The following is a 16192-nucleotide window of genomic DNA, read 5'->3' as shown; positions in this document are numbered from 1 at the left end:
TTCTGACCAGTGGCATCCCGACAGCCGGGATTTCATACCCAACCCGGGTTAAAGACACGAAGAGTGAGATGAGGAAGGATCACTTTCCAGAGCGGAACATGTGCATTGACCAACAGGCACTGAGGGCCACACCATACCCCAGCACCTTATAAAGCTCATGTTTAATTACCTCTAAGGAGTCTCCTGATATAACCAAGGCACAGTCGTGCTTCCTTCTAAATGCATTCAGCTCTAAATGGGCTTCTCCCCTGTTAGTTACCTGTGAAAATAAAATATGCAGTATTAGATCATTTCCATCTAAGGCTGATGGATTTCAAGCTCCAAAATAAATGGCCTATTAAAACACCCACTGCTCCTGTCAAAGTCATGCGTGTCCACTGCATGGATACTCACAGGCCGGAAAATGTGGATATCTTGGTTTCTGGTCACTAAATGAGCATTCTTGGCTGTACAGGTTGCAGTCTCCAGCTTGTCTCCAGTTAGCATCCAAACCTGAGTACAAAAAAAAAAATATGTACTGAGGACACAGGCATTTTTATTTTGTACTGGAGAAGTAGTTTTTTTCTCACAAATCACTGTACACTGTGCAATATTGCAATTTGTCAGATTGGATAAATGTTACCATTCTGGGCCTAGGCTGAATGAACCCAAATGTAGGGAGATCCCATGATAGCTGGTAAGCAGATAACCTGCAGTCATTGGCCAATCAGAGCTTCCAAACTGAAAGATAAAAATCTAACAGGACTTTTGGGTTTCAGGAAACATATAGTGATATCTGATCATTTTCTACCAAACTGCCACACATTTTCTGCATCTATAAAAGCAACAGCATCTTCCAGGGGCTTTTAATGTTTAAAGACCTATTAGAAATTACATACTTGGCTAAAACTTTTTGGTTTACTCAGGTGAAGGGATAGTGGACTTACACAATTTCAATGGCTTGTGCTACAGTCTAATTTCTTAGTAAAACTGAGTAGGTTAATTGTTTGGGTTACATCAGATACTTTTAGTTGTCTATACACTGGGCAATACAGTGTTTAAAGATCTCCTGGTGATGTAGATATCATAAAAGACGCAGGCAAGAAATTTGTGAAAAGATTACACACTCAGCAAGTGGAGAGGTTCTATCAGGCGGAACAAGACACAAACCCGCAACAGTAATATTTTCATCAAGCTATGTATTAGATGACATTAGGTATGTCAGTCATACCTTCATGCCAGCATTTCGTAACGTCTCCAAGGTAGGTCGGACATCAGCCTGCAGCTGGTCTTCAACTCCGGTCAGACAGAGCAATTCCATCTCCATTTCCAGACTCTCAATTACAGTGGCCACCTTCAATGACCGGTCATGTACGCTCAGTTTTGCCTGTACATACCGTGCCTGGGTAAATGTGAGAAAGAGAGTGTAAAACTGATCTGCATCATTATATTCATAGGACAAAAAAAAAAACAGAATAAGAGCAGATGGACCCAAGTGGACTGACATACATATACAGCATGTATATATGTATATGTATATATATATATATATATATATATATATATATACACACACACACACACACACACTATATATACACACACATACATATAACTTTTCCTGATTGTCATAAACCATTGTACCCAAAAAGGGAGGCAGTCATTATGTCGACATGGAACATGTTAACATCTGCAGAATGTCGACATTTGAAATATCGACTTGCACAAACCGGAGGGTTAGGCTACGGCAGCGGAGAGTTAGGGTTAAGCAATGGGGGGGGGGGGGGGGAATAGGGATTAGCTAGTCAGCTGACCGACGGACCTGGTAGATGCCGGACCTCCCTTGAACCAAGTAAAGTCCCCCATACATCTGTGACGGATCGTCGCGATGGGATCGGAAACGCCGGTCGGAAATGCAGACCGGCGCCCATTGATGTTCCACGATCTGCCAATTATGATAACTTTTTGATAATGATCGGCATATCTGTGAAATCCAACATTTTGGATTTCAGCGATCCTGCGATGCCGGGTTGCAGGATCGCGATGATCAGTCTCAGATGTATGGGGGCCTTGAGTCAACACTAGACCACCAGGAACATTGTCGACATTCTAGTCATGTCAACATTTCATTAGTGTCGACGTGATGAATCTTTGCAAAATATACCAAACCCACCCAAAAAGGATTGTTTTAATCCCAAAATATTATCAAAATAAAATTATAGACTGATATACTGTTTACAAAAATGTAACACTCAAAAAAAAAAAAAATCTCACCTCAAAATCCTGATATTGTTCTTCTGTCAGAGACTTCTTGGCTACTACCAAGACCCTCAAACCCTCTCTGGCCATATTGCCACACTGGAAAAGAAAACATGCCCAGTTTACAATAACAGCACCTGGCACAATAGGATTACTTATACATAGGAAGTGCCCCAGAGCTTATAAAGTAATATGCTGACAATAGTACAAGATTAGTAATGCCAAAGATGGTTGATGTTGTAATTCAAGTATGTATAGTTTAATAGGAAGTGTTCTCAGCTGTATGTTTAATAGATTAGGTTAATATACGGTAAATTACAGAATTTTTCTGATAACTTATTTTTCCTGCTAGTTCCAAGGTTTGACAGCACTGAATTCAGATAGAAAGACAGCAAATATTAGTGCTCACAATGATACATATCAGTCACGGATGGCTCACTGGCTTAGGGTAATTCGCAAAATGGTACTCTGACATTCAGATGTAATAGTCCTTTTGTAACACAAAGCTGATGTCATTCTTCCAAGAAGTCCTTCTATGACTCAATGTTCACTTTGCAAAATTGTTCTGTGGAATAAGTGTACTGTATACAGCTGTTACTGCACAAAAAAAAAAAAAAAAAAAAAAGAAGGAAAAAGGAATCCTCAAGAAGTATCAGATTTCTGCTAGTTCCGGTGGAGAGTAACCTGGTCTTAAGCTGGCCACACACACAGCGATTTTTTCCCCGATCTGGCTGATTCCAACACATCGGAACGACAGATCGGGTAAAAAAATGACCAAATCGTGAGTCCCCACTCACGATCACGATGCGATGCGCGCCCCCGCAGGTCGCACATCGCATCTTCAGATCTGCCGTGCTGTAGGGCAGATCTGACCATCTAGACTCAAATGCACTGTGAACAAGTCTGACTGCAGGAGATCGGATGAAGATTGGACAGCATATCGTGTGCAGAGCTGCCGGGAGAATTTCAAGGGAAATCGGACACATCGTTGGAACGTGAGTATAGTCGGTATGCGTGTGGGCACATTTAGAGCCTAAGCTGTGCAGAGGGTGGGCGGAGTGACTGCATTATAAAATGTGCATGTTCATTAGAGAGAGAGAGAGGCATTTCAGTGCCTGCCTTCTTACTACATTCTATGTCATGTGATGGTGGCTGCCATGGTAATTGCACAACACTTAAGGTGCCCATACACAGTGCAATTTTTTTTTTTTACACAGGATTTGGCTGTTTTCGATCATTTGGAACGACCAATTGTATAAAAAGTGCTGTGTGTGGGCATAATAACTATACCGATGCGCGCCCCCGCCGTCATAGATCGTCGTCGCAGATCAACTGAACCTGCAGGAAGATATCGACCTAATTTTCACGATTTGAATTACATCGTTCCGTGTGCGCACACACGGAACGATGTCATGCATGATACAGATGCACGTAGCACGGACCAGGGAGATCCGTGCTACATGCATCTGTGTCGGGATCAGTGAGACCCATCTGTGCTGCTGTGGTTACAAAAATAATGAGAGCAACCAGCCCCGGGCTTCTAGTGACGCAGTGCTGGTTGTGCTTATATACAGGGGACAAACGATGTAGGGGTCCCCTGTATTTAAGCACAACCAGCACCGGGCTAGTCAGAACCAGCCCTGGTTGCCAAAATATGGGGGACAAACAACGTAGGGGTCCCCTGTATTTTGCGCAACCAGCACTGGGCTCTGATCCGGGGATGTTTCTGAATATACAGGGGGAAAAAATTAGTAGGGTCCCCCTGTATTATCCAGAACCAGCACCAGACTTTTTCTAGCAGGGTGATAATGCCACAGCCAGGGGAGCTCTTTCACTGGGTCCCCCAGCCGAAGCATTGACCCTGACCGCTAGTCAGTCCGGGCCGCAGATCCCTTGGGAGCTGGGGTTCCCCCCCAATAAAGGGGTCCCCCTCTCCAGGGCACCCCAGGCCTAGGCTGATTGCCCGGAGCTATCCCTGGCACCCCTAGACGGTGGGTGCCGGGTTGATTATGTAGTGTAGTGAATTTAAAAGTGTTGAAAATATTGTCTTTTGCTGTGGAAATGCAGGTCCCAGCAAGCCTCCCCTGCATGCTGGTACTTGGAAGACCACAAGTACCAGCATGTGGGGAATTACAGGACCGCTGGTACCTGTAGTTCCACAGCAAAAGCAATATTAAAATAAACACAGGACACACACACAGTACCCAGAGATGGATGCTATTGGCGCCGCTGTCTTTGTGCGCAGCAGTGGTGTAAAAATACGCAAAAGCCGCAGGAGGTATCTTGTGTAAAAAGACGTTCACTGCCAGCGTCTGTGATTCGCTGCTGCATACAAAGACTCGGCATCAGATCACCATTGCGGCCATTGGGTAGGCATCTCTGCTGCAGAGGTCAGTAAATCTGTGTCAGAAGATGCTGTCACTGGCCTCAGCATCCCCACAAAATGGGACACACCTCCACCTTGTGCAATGTTCCCATCTCCTCTACCAAACGTTAAGAGCCCCAGTAGTATTGCAGCTCAAGCGCACTGTGGCACCGGCACAGTTAAAAAAACGGAATCGGTCCAACGACCGTCTCTGAATCAGCCCCAAAGACCTTTTCCTTATTAGATTTTGAGTGTCGGGAGGAAAAAAAAAAAAAATAAGGACTTAATATGGACTTAAGAAAAACACTTTTAAGATTAGTTCTTAAAATAACTTGAAAAAGGTTTAATAATGCTTTTAGTACTATAGAGCAGGGAGCTTGCCACTCTTGCTGGCCAAAAGTAACCTTCATAGGAAGACCACTAGTTGCCCATCTGATGGGAAACTACAATTAGGAGTTCAAACGTATCCTCTGTTATAGCACTAAGGTCAAAACTTACAATCCCAGGGAGCTACCAGAGATGTAACCAGAGGACTATTATGCCTATCAGCCTGCAGAAATCTCTAGAAGTCGCTGAGAGCACTGACATTTTATTTTTTGACAACGGAGAGCTGGACCTTTCCTCTAACCTATTTTGTAAGAAATATAGAACTGAAGCTCTCTGTGCCAGCTCTGGGGATTTACCTTTTTAACGGCATCAGAAGGAAAAACCCTTACCCAGAATATAACATGCTGAATTGGTGCATTTCCCGGCACTCAGGAGAGTATTGATAACCTCTTCTGGGAAACACCAGTCTTGTAAATTGTACCCTTTCAACCTCTGCACCTTAGATACAGACTGTGGGGAAGGAAGTGGCTTCTCAGATCTTATAACAACATCTGAACTGATAGAGCTCTTCTATTGCCATATTTAGTGTCTGAGAGAACCATGCTTCCCTTGACCAAAAAGGGTGACACTACAAAAACATCCACCACCTGCTTGATTTTTGTAGAAGTTTAGGAATTAGACTAAATATAGAGAAGACATACCCATTCAGAACTCCCAAGGGTATATTTACTAAAGTGAGAGCTCTTAGAAATGGTGATGTTGCCCATAGCAACCAATCAGATTCTACTTAACATTTAACTAGCACCTTCTAGAAGATAATAGCTAGAATCTGATTGGTTGCTATGGGCAACATCTCCACTTCCAAAAACTCTCACTTTAGTAAATATATCCCCCAGAGTTTGTTGTTATCAAATCCATACTCTTCACTACTAAACACTATCCTTGTGAAATAAAGGGTCACCTTTGTATTTACCCTTGTGGTCATGGGGCCCAAGTGTGATTTCCCATATTCGCCCACTATAAACTTTGTGCAGTTTCCATTTCCCTGGGTGTAACTTGTTCATACTCCATATGCCTTTTCCCATATTGTTCTCCTTAGCCACATGGATTGCAGAGATTACGGTAAAACTTTCTGCCCAAAACTTGTGCTACTTCCTTTATGACAGATAAAACTTTTGTCTCCCTAATGGCTGATGAGATAGCACTGTCTTATTGCGTGACTGAATTTTTAGGAAGTTAGGAATAATCTGATCCTAGAATGCTGAAATACACTTTCAAACTGCCTCTCATCTTTGCTTCCTAGAAGAGACTTCCTTTTCACTAGTATCCACTAAAATACTTGCAGCCTCAAATGAGCTCATACTGCTACCAAGATCTTGGTAAAAGTATGGGAGCAGTGGACAGTCAAAGTGGCAGTGCTGAAAATTGCATGGGAAAATAAATGTGTGACTGGACTCCACGAAGTCTCCCAAACTAATAAAAATAGTCCGACTGGAGTGGCCAGAACTACTTGCATATATAATGGTTCTTTATCACGGTTACCGGAGTGCAAGAGGGGGCCTGCACATTTTTTGTGGGCTCCACCCACCTACAGAAGTCAGCCCTTGTACCAGTTGCCCTAAGGCTGGTGGAATGATGGTACAGAGACCCCCCACACTAAAGGTCTCCCTTCTATGGTTTTACCAGACCTGCCCGAGTAAGGTCATTTATTTGTGCAGGTTGCTCAATGGATTCTAAACCTGACGATTAGTAAATAAGGGATTTCTATACATCTAATGGTAAAAACCATAAATGGTGCATTTATATTCTATGTTAAAATTTTGATCTTTGCAGGGGATTGGCCAAGCTGCCCTTTAGCAAATATACCCCAACAACAAGGGGCACACAAATCACAGTACTCTGCGTCTAACATTAAATGTATCCAACTCCATTTCATCAGGGCGCGATTATTATGACAGTTGTATAGGGAGAAGGCAAGCACTCACCTCTTCCTCCAACCAGTCGTTATACTGCACAATCCCCGCCATCACAACATCGGCCCCCTTCATGTAAAATGTAATTTCTCCTGTGGCCTCCTCCTAAAGTTAAGAGTTAGATGTACACCAAATGCTTTAAAATCCAAAATCACTTCAAAACAAAGTAAACATTTTTAGTAGCATCTTTGTAGCCTTTTTCCTATACATTTGTCTATGTGCTCTGTATTTTGTGGAAGTATTTTCAGTGGTGTTACTCATTTATTTCTGTGAAGGATTCATACTTTGAAGCCACTCCATTGATAGTTTACTGTACTCCAGCTGTTGGGCAACGACACTTTCCAGCCTGCCCTGCCACAGGTGTTCTGCTAGGGCATGCTAAATCTGTGGCAGGGAAAGCTGGGATTTGTAGTTCCACAACTGGAGTGCCACAGGTTGCCTACTCCTGGGGGTATATTTACTAAAGTGCAGGTTTTTAGAAGTGGAGATGTTGCCCATAGCAACCAGTCAGAGTTTAGCCATTATCTTCTAGAAGGTACTAGATACATGATAAGTAGAATCTGATTGGTTGCTATGGGCAACATCTCCACTTTTAAAAACCCGCACTTTAGTAAATATACCCCCTGATCTACATTACCATTGCAGCCATGTAGAGTCTATATTTTTGGCATCAGTCTGATAAAGTGGGCCTGTTGCCTACATAGAGCAGGGATGAACCAATGTTTATCAAAAGCCTGTTAATTTCCCACCAGTAACATCCCTGAAAATTCAGTGCCGTTAACTGCCTCCTAGTGAGTCCATATTCTCATTAACATGTCTGCCGACACCCGCCAGGCTTCTAATAATGCTTAGTTTCTGCAGTTCCCGCACATGAAATATACCATCATCTAAAGTCACCAGGACAAGTTCTACACAATGGGGCGGGGCAGAGTTGAAAATATGGCTGTTTACAGAGCGCATCTTTTGGGTTTTAACACTGCGCATTCAAGTACAGGTGATGAGGTTGCATACACAATTCAATGACATCTATGCTAATAGCTGAAAAGGTGGTTTTGGGCTGTGATAGAGTGTTCTCGCCTGGTCAAAGTATAGTGAGGGTGTGTTGATGCAACCGCGACAGTACGCAGACATGGATGTAAGCAAAACTACATTTCTTTCCAGGCATATCTTGTGCGCGACTAGTAGTAAAAAGCATGCACACAAGGGCGCATGACAAATATTCACAATTTTTCTGTGCACGCATGTTTGAGAGCAACACACCCCCAATTTACCTCCAACTGTGCAACAGGCCCAAGGTCCATTCTTTTAAAATCAGACATACTTCACATAGTGTGTATACAGCAATTTAAGTGGTGCTGCCCCATTTGTGTGCAAAATATTACACAAACTATTGTTTTCAGATAAAGGGCAAGAAGGTTACTGCTGGTGTAATCAGCCATTAAATAGCTGTTATTATTGAAGGTGTTTAATGACATGTATGTAGGAAATGGTGCACCGTCTGGCTTCCTGTGCATTAATACTGCCGTAGAAAGCCTTACTAGCTGCTCCAACATAAATAGCATGTCAGTGGACCCGAGCATGAGTCACTTCCCCTGACGAGGTTCAGCAGGAGGTTAGAACTTTCTCATGTTTATGATGGATCACGGCATCACTCTACAGTGAGTGTGCCATGCTTTCCTACAAGGCATGTCTTTCCTAGCAACACCTCACATCTAATTATGTTTTACAGGTATTGTAGGGAACGATGGCCCTGGATGGATTGATGAAACTGGTCCATATGTCTATATTACCATCCACCTATCCTGATGAAAATGCTTTAGCATTGAAACATTGATATTTGCAACAGCTCCTGTGTATGTGTATTCATTCCCTGAGTGCCGTCTTCAGCTTATTAGTACTAAAATAAAAATAAATATCCTATAGCACTTAACCACATATAACTATGAATATTACATTGATAATGAATTACTACATTTTAGTGCACTTACCCATTAATGGTAAAAATATTCCTGTCATATGAAATACTTTTCTCTTGCATAGAATTTGTACACAAAGGGGCTTGTGTATAGTTAAATGCAATTTATGTGAAAAAAAAAAATAGGAATAAACTGCATAATTAAAATAATGTAATCTCTGTAATATTAAGATCCACAGGTATTTTAAGACTACAATGTAAGGTGCACTAACATGTACTTATTGTATTCTGACTAGGTAAGCCCTTCCCTCCCGTTCTACCTCTCTCTAAGGGCCGCACATTCACTAGGCGACTAGGGAAAGACAGTACAATTGCAACATTGTAATCATACAGTCATTCCCCATCCCCTGCAGTGCCTACACTGAATGATTAGTCGTTCAGTGTAGGCACACTCCCTCATCCCCGAACATGGTCAATCTGTCGTTATCGGCAGATTGACCGGCATGTTCGGGCGATGATTGATGTCAGAAACGACCAGCAGGAGCGTGCATCGCTGGTTGTTTCCGACATTATAGTGCACGATTTGTGCACGATTAATGAGCGATTGTACGATTACGATGTAGTAATCGTGCAATCGCTCATTAATATCGCCTAGTGGATGTGCGCCTTAAGGGCCGAATTACATTTTGGGTGAAATCGGCCGATTTTCAACAAAGAAAACTGAAAACGGACGGTTTTCGATAAAAAACAGGCGAAAAAGTCAGGACAAGCAGGAAATTGCGTCTCTACCCCAAAAATGGCTGACGTACATCGGAAAATAATTTAGAAGTGTATTATTGGCCATAACAGAAGTATTTACAGTACAAAAACTTTCAAAAATGATAGAAAAGCAATTTTTTTTCCAGGTAATACTGTTCCACGTAATGGGTGCAAGTATATTTTCATGTCGTAAAAGTGCACTTTTAAAAACAGTTAAAAAAGCGCCTGCTGCAACCACATGCAATGTTTAAAACACGACGCATCCATATCGCCCCCTGAAATACCAGACCCAATACATTAAACCCATTTACAACAATTTTTTTTGTGTTTTTTCTCCAAAAATTTGACCGGTTGTTTTCCCCCAAATTACGCAACTTTCATAAAAAATTAGGGTAATTCATCATTAGTGGGGGGTCCAAAGGGTTCTGAAATAAATCCCCACATAGTTAAAAATAGGGATTTAGCAATTTTTTTTCACCTGGTCTGAGATGGTGAAAACTTTTCTCCTGGGTTTTTTTTCGCCCCTCCCATTTTCGGCAGTTTTTGTGCTGAAAATCGTCCGATGTTGCCGCTAATGGAATATGGCCCTTAGTGTTATGGAGGTGCAACAGGGAGATATGTCTCAGGCTGTATGCACAATTATACTGCACAAACGCATCACATAAAATAAGCGCATTTTGCACTTCTGTGTTGGATGCTCTGCATTGCATATTTTTATATAGAGAGCTTGCTATTTTATCCCACTACAAAATGTTTGTTAACAGGGGTCTATAAGCAGACATACTTACTCGAACAATGATCCCCATCCGCTTGCTTTCATAGGTGAATGGGAAAATCTGCAGAATGGTAAAATTCATTATTTGACCACCAGGTGTCCTCAGCTGCATTGAGGATTGATCTCTTCCGACCAGTGTTAGTCCTACACTCTCAGTCCATTGTACCAGTGCCACCTATGTACAGGAAAGGAAAAAGGTCACAACTACAGCAGTCAGTAAAGTGATTCACAGTATGCAATAATCCTGTGTGATGAAGTGTTCAATGCTGGACTATCCCTTTTTATATGCATTGTCTGTGTGATGAAGTGCCACCAGATGTAGATTTGAACTCTGGGCAAATGAGATTTTACAAATGTGAGACAGTATCTAGTCGGACTGTTCTTCAAGATAATACTAAATATTGCTGTCTACACCCATTGGGGACAAATCAATTAAATGTAATGCCGGTGATTGGCGTGGGAAGGCAATGTTGTGCTACAGTAAGTATCGTGCTCAGTGGAAAATTGCACCCCAGCATTGCATTTAATTGATTTGCCCCCTTTGTCTATTCACTGTGTCAGATCCTTTAGATAATACAAATAGATAACTTTTATTAGATTTTGAATATTGCAACGCCTACAAATAGGAGTAGCTTTACAGTCAGCATGACTAAATCCATTGCGCCACTCTAAACTACAAGATAACTAATGGGGGGCACCCACTAGACAATTTTATACCTGTCCAACCTCTTAACGATTTTCCCTTGAAGTTTCCCCTGAAATTTGATCTTCCACTCTGAACAATGTGCAAAAGATTTGCAAACGATTTGCAAAAGATCTAACGATAAACTATGTTGTTTGAATCTGTGATTGAGAGCTTTCAGCTATAGTGGGCAGATAGTGGTTCATCGTTTAGCGTGAACGATGTGTAAACGATTTGTAAGCAATCAAGTGACATTGACCTGCATGTTCAGTCGATGGAGGAGACGATCAAACGACCAGCGGGAGCGCGCATCGTACATCGTTAGAAACAATTACTGCACGATTTGCAAACGATGTTCAAACGATGTTTGAACGATTATCGAACGATTTTATCATTATTGTTCAATCGTTCAACTTTATCGTCTAGTGGATGCCCCCCATAAGGGATAGTGGATAAAAAGTGACAAAGAAAATACTAAACAGACAGAAATGACCAGTAACTCCAGTAAGGTCTGTGCTCATTGGTGTCACTCCAAATACTTATGTTAAGGTTATAATATAGTGATTTTATTATTCTTTTTTATAAGACGCCACAAAGTGTTTGCACTGTCACAATATTTATATAGCAACTTATTTAGTGTGCGTCATTAGGGAAATAATCCTACATTATTAGACTGGTTACCCACTGACATTGTGTTTGTGCATATTAATATTTACGACTCAGGGTTGCAGCCTACATGGGGTAGGGGGTGCAAATGAATAAAGAAAAAAAAAACTACTTGCTGACAATGGTGATCAAAGTCTTGTAATCAAATGGGGAAATATCCTCATTATTCAAAGGTTAAATATATTTAATTCAAAAGGGTACAATATTTGTGATCAAAAAGGAAATAATTTTTAAATCAGAAAAATCCCTAGAAAAAAAACCCCCAATACGATGATTCTGCGAAGTACTCCAGTTGGAGATCCAACCACAAATGTGACCTGGGACTCCCCATAGCTGCTCAGCCAATCAGTGATAAGATAAGCTGGTGGTAAAGAACTGGTACTCCCTAATTTAGTCACACAGCAATAGAGATTCAATTAATATTGTGTGGGGGAAAAAACAAAAATAAAATGACCAGCTCTCTGTGGTTCTATTAATGTCAATGGTCAATTCATTTCAATGGGTTTCCACATGAAACACACAACTCTATATAAAGGAATGAACCATAGACATGTACGAAGAATATACAGCACATACTGTATGGGTAAACTGTGCCTTTTAGTTATGATCAGATGCTCTCTTTTATACAAACTATTACCATTATTAAAGATCTTTTTTTTTTACCAAGAATGTACAGATAAGCATCCTGCTGTCTTGTAAACTCCACAGGCGAGTGCTTTTGTTCCGGCAATTGCTCGAGTGGTCTGTGTGGTGATGGGATCCAGAATATATCTTTCTTTCTGATCATTAAGACCTCTCGGATAAATCCATCAGGTTTAGTGGCAGCCTAACATGTCTTCTTACCATAAGTCTTCCAATGCACTTCAATCCAAAACTGGTAAATGTGTGAAACTCAAAAGGCCCCCACACATCAGAGATGGATTGCAGCAATCGTGCAATTTGCAATCGATTGTGTATACAAATCTTTACCTTTTTCAATCGATTGCAGATTGTAGAATTGCCACAATCGATTGAAAAAGGGATAGATTTTTATACACAATCGATTGCAAATTGCACGATTGCTGCAATCAATCTCTGATGTATGGGGGCCTTAAGACCAGACAGTGACTTGTTTCATCCATCAGAAACTGAGCTTTGGGCATAGGGAATGGAGCACATTTCCCCATGTACATAAAATTCTGATAGCAACTTGGTGGACAAAAGTTGAATTAGTCTGTTTCTCAGCCTGGAGTGCTTGCAGCTGTGAAATTTGTGCAGATGTAATCACCAAGTAAAAGGCAAAGTAAGGAACTGCAGGGATATATACTGTAAAGCTGGCCACACACTAGACCAGGGGTGGGGAACCTCCGGCCCGCGGGCCGTATACAGCCCGCAAAGTGAAATAATCTGGCCCGGCCGTCTGTCAGCATCAGCAGCAGAGTCAGCGTAGTGTAGCGGCACTCAGCGGCGGCAGGAAGCGCAGCGGGAGAGCGGGGATGTCAGGATTGTCATCGGCGGCAGGTAGCGCAGCGTGGGGGAGGGGATGTCAGGATTGTCATCAGCGGCTGGTAGCCAATGACAGCCCTGACACACCCCTTCCCCCTGCTGCACTATCAGCGGCGGCAGGTAGCACAGCAGGGGGAGGGTGTGTGCGTCAGGGCTGTCATCGGCTATCAGCGGCGGGAGGTAGTGCAGCGTTGGAGGGTGTCAGGGCTGTCATCGGGCGGATTAGTGCAGGGGCTCTCTCCCTATCAGCGGCGGCAGGTAGCACAGGTGGGGGGAAGATCAGGGTGTCAGGGCTGTCATTGAGTGGCATGCAGGGCTCTCTCCCCATCAGCGGTGACAGGCAGGCAGCACACAAGGGGGAGGGGGGGTGGAATCAGGGCTGTCACATGGCTGCCATTGAGCTGGTTAATGCAGGGTCTCACCCTAACAGCGCGGGCAAGCAGGCAGTGGTGGCACAGCAGGGGGTGTGTACAGTCAGTGCTGTCATCAGGCTGGTTAGGACTGAGAGGACCCCAGGGCTGCCTTATCAATCTGCCTGTCACACATCCATAGGGACTGCCCCTCCAGACTCTGCCTGGCAACATACCAAAGAGAAGCAGTTACTTACAGATATCGCATTAAGGGTGAGTTGTTAAAATTTGGCTCCTATATTTGGTTAAAAACTTTAAGTTAATAATTTTGTATGGCCCCCGAATGATTTTCTAAAAATCAAAATGGCCCTTGGCAGAAAAAAGGTTCCCCACCCCTGCACTAGACCAACTTACATCCAACCAGCCAACTAGTTGATTGGTTGGAATGAAAATCTGGTAATGTATGGGAGTAAATGATGATCAGCAATTTGCTCCTAAATGCAAGAAAACAGATGAAAATGGTCGTCAGACAAGTTTGTTAAATGTTTGATCTAAACTATTTGTTCAAACAACAGTTTTGGTCCATTTTCCAGCGTTTGGGAGCAAATTGCTGATTGCATACTTTACCAGATTTTCATCCCAACCAATCAACTAGTTGGCTGGTTGGACAGATAATCTTTAGATGTGGCCATCTTTAGGGTTCAGATGGTAACTCCATGATTAGCAATTACTAATAGGGTCAGATCCCATGATGCTAGAGGATGTTGAAACACCATTGTAATTGTTTTTTGTGTCCGGAATCTTAAAACAAATTAATCACATCTGCGAGTCAGCTCGCAGTGTCTCCCAACCGCAGCCTGAAAGACAGGCTGCAACGTTTGGGAGGTGCAGCGCGGGCTACATTCCCATAAATGGGGGTGTATTGCCCCCCGTATTCCTGGTGGGACGAGGCGAGGGTCTGCGTTGGTGGACACAGATTTCCATTTGCATTTTAGATGGACGTAATTGCACAACAGCTTGTGTGCAGCTCTGCAATTCAGTTTCTCTCTGTATCAGGCCGCGGTTACTTATTACAGTTCTGCCAAAACCTGGCAAGGACCATCTGTTCCCCAATTCCTATAGACACATATCCCTTTTGTCAAGGGATATTAAAATCTTAGCTACTGGACTCAATCAAGTTATTAGCACAATTGCCCATCCAGACTGGCTTTATACCAGACCAGTCCAGGTCGGTAAACCTTCGTTATTTATTTACACAACTGCAGGTTTCTAATGGGGATGAGAATCAATAAATACATAAAATGGGTTCTCACATTTTATGTATTATTATATTTGTTGCAAAACATATTCTCATGGGGATGAGGCAACATCAGTAGTAGTGTCCTAGGACGCTGCAAAGGTGTTCGATGCCGTGGAGTGGCTCTTCCTCTGGGAGACTCTGAAATGTTTTGGGGTGGAACCAGTTTTTCTCAGTTAGGTCCAACTACTTTATTCTGCCCCCACCGTCCGTGAACTTTTTAGTGGGTTTGATGCCAATGCTTTCCTTTTAACTCTGGGTACAAAACAGGGTTGCCCCGTATTACCTTCTTTATTTGCACTGGCTATAAAGCCCTTAACTTATAGGCTTCATGCGCACTCTTGTATTCAATGATTGCGGTTGAGACACGAGAATAAAGTGGCATTATATGCCGATGACCTTCTATTGCCTTGATCTGATTATGAGGTTTCTTTGACTACTGTCTTGTAGGTGGTTTAGTTTTGGAGTTTATTTGTGTGTTTGTATTACCTGCAATAAGTCCTCTCTTCTCCCTCTTAGGGGTCCCTGCAGTTGACAGTGCCATTACACTGTGTTTATTAATTTAAATATCTGGGCATTTTAGTTTCCAGTAATTCACATGACAATGTGGCATTAAATATCTATCCACAGTTGGATCATTTGCAATCCAGAATTAAAGCTTTATGCAAACTGACCTTGACGCTAACAGGTATAGTCAATTTAGCCAAGATGGTAGTACAACCTATACTTTTATATGTGTTCCAAAATTCTCCTGTGTTAATTTCTCTAAGCAAATTTGACTGTTTTTGGTCTTCTCTGGTCTGAATTGAGAAGTGCCGCCCCATATTAAATTGTCCACTTTTACTACTTCACTTCCCATTTAAAGAAATGGATGTGTGATGTTGAGTAGGGGTTCTACCGGTTCTCCTGACAGGGCTTCCAATTTTGCCACAGGCAGTTAAAGTTTGGAATCTAGGCAATGATATATTTGCCGCAGGTTTGGATCCAGATACCCTTTTAATGGGAACGCAGGTCCTGATAGAACTGGCGTCATTACAGCCACAATGAGTCTGGGGTAGGTGGAGAGTGGTCTCCATCGGACAGGTATAGCCTTATGGTACCTTAAGTTTCTCCATGCCGAATTCAATCTCCCACATCACTATTTAGATACCTGCAGTTGCAACATTCCTTTACTATGCGGTTCCTTGATGGCCCTCCTATGTTACAAGACTCCCCTGTTAAAAAGATTCTTAAGAAGTTAGGCTCCCGTAAAATTGTATCTTATGCCTATTCCGATATTTTAAAAGCACACCACACTGATGCTATTTGAAAGAGGAGAGGGGCTAGACCCTAGGTAGTCTCTGCACAGCTACCATGTCAG

General features: G+C 42.5%; 1 protein-coding gene across 1 annotated transcript in view; it reads right to left on the bottom strand.

The window, feature by feature from the left end:
- The window catches only part of ATP9A (ATPase phospholipid transporting 9A), a 134427-nt gene that overhangs the window by 24125 nt on the left and 94110 nt on the right, over positions 1-16192 (bottom strand). Inside the window, exons 15-20 of the mRNA XM_088458051.1 lie at positions 10366-10527; positions 6916-7008; positions 2254-2337; positions 1211-1381; positions 394-492; positions 170-259 (exon numbers count right to left, since the gene is read on the bottom strand). Coding sequence (XP_088314177.1) covers positions 170-259; positions 394-492; positions 1211-1381; positions 2254-2337; positions 6916-7008; positions 10366-10527 — 699 coding nt within the window. The remainder of the gene's footprint in view (positions 1-169; positions 260-393; positions 493-1210; positions 1382-2253; positions 2338-6915; positions 7009-10365; positions 10528-16192) is intronic.

The sequence above is a fragment of the Taudactylus pleione genome, unplaced genomic scaffold (genome assembly GCF_031769625.1).
Source record: "Taudactylus pleione unplaced genomic scaffold, aTauple2 ptg000803l, whole genome shotgun sequence".
In the NCBI taxonomy this organism is placed as follows: domain Eukaryota; kingdom Metazoa; phylum Chordata; class Amphibia; order Anura; family Myobatrachidae; genus Taudactylus; species Taudactylus pleione.
This window is presented reverse-complemented; position numbering and strand designations above follow the sequence as displayed.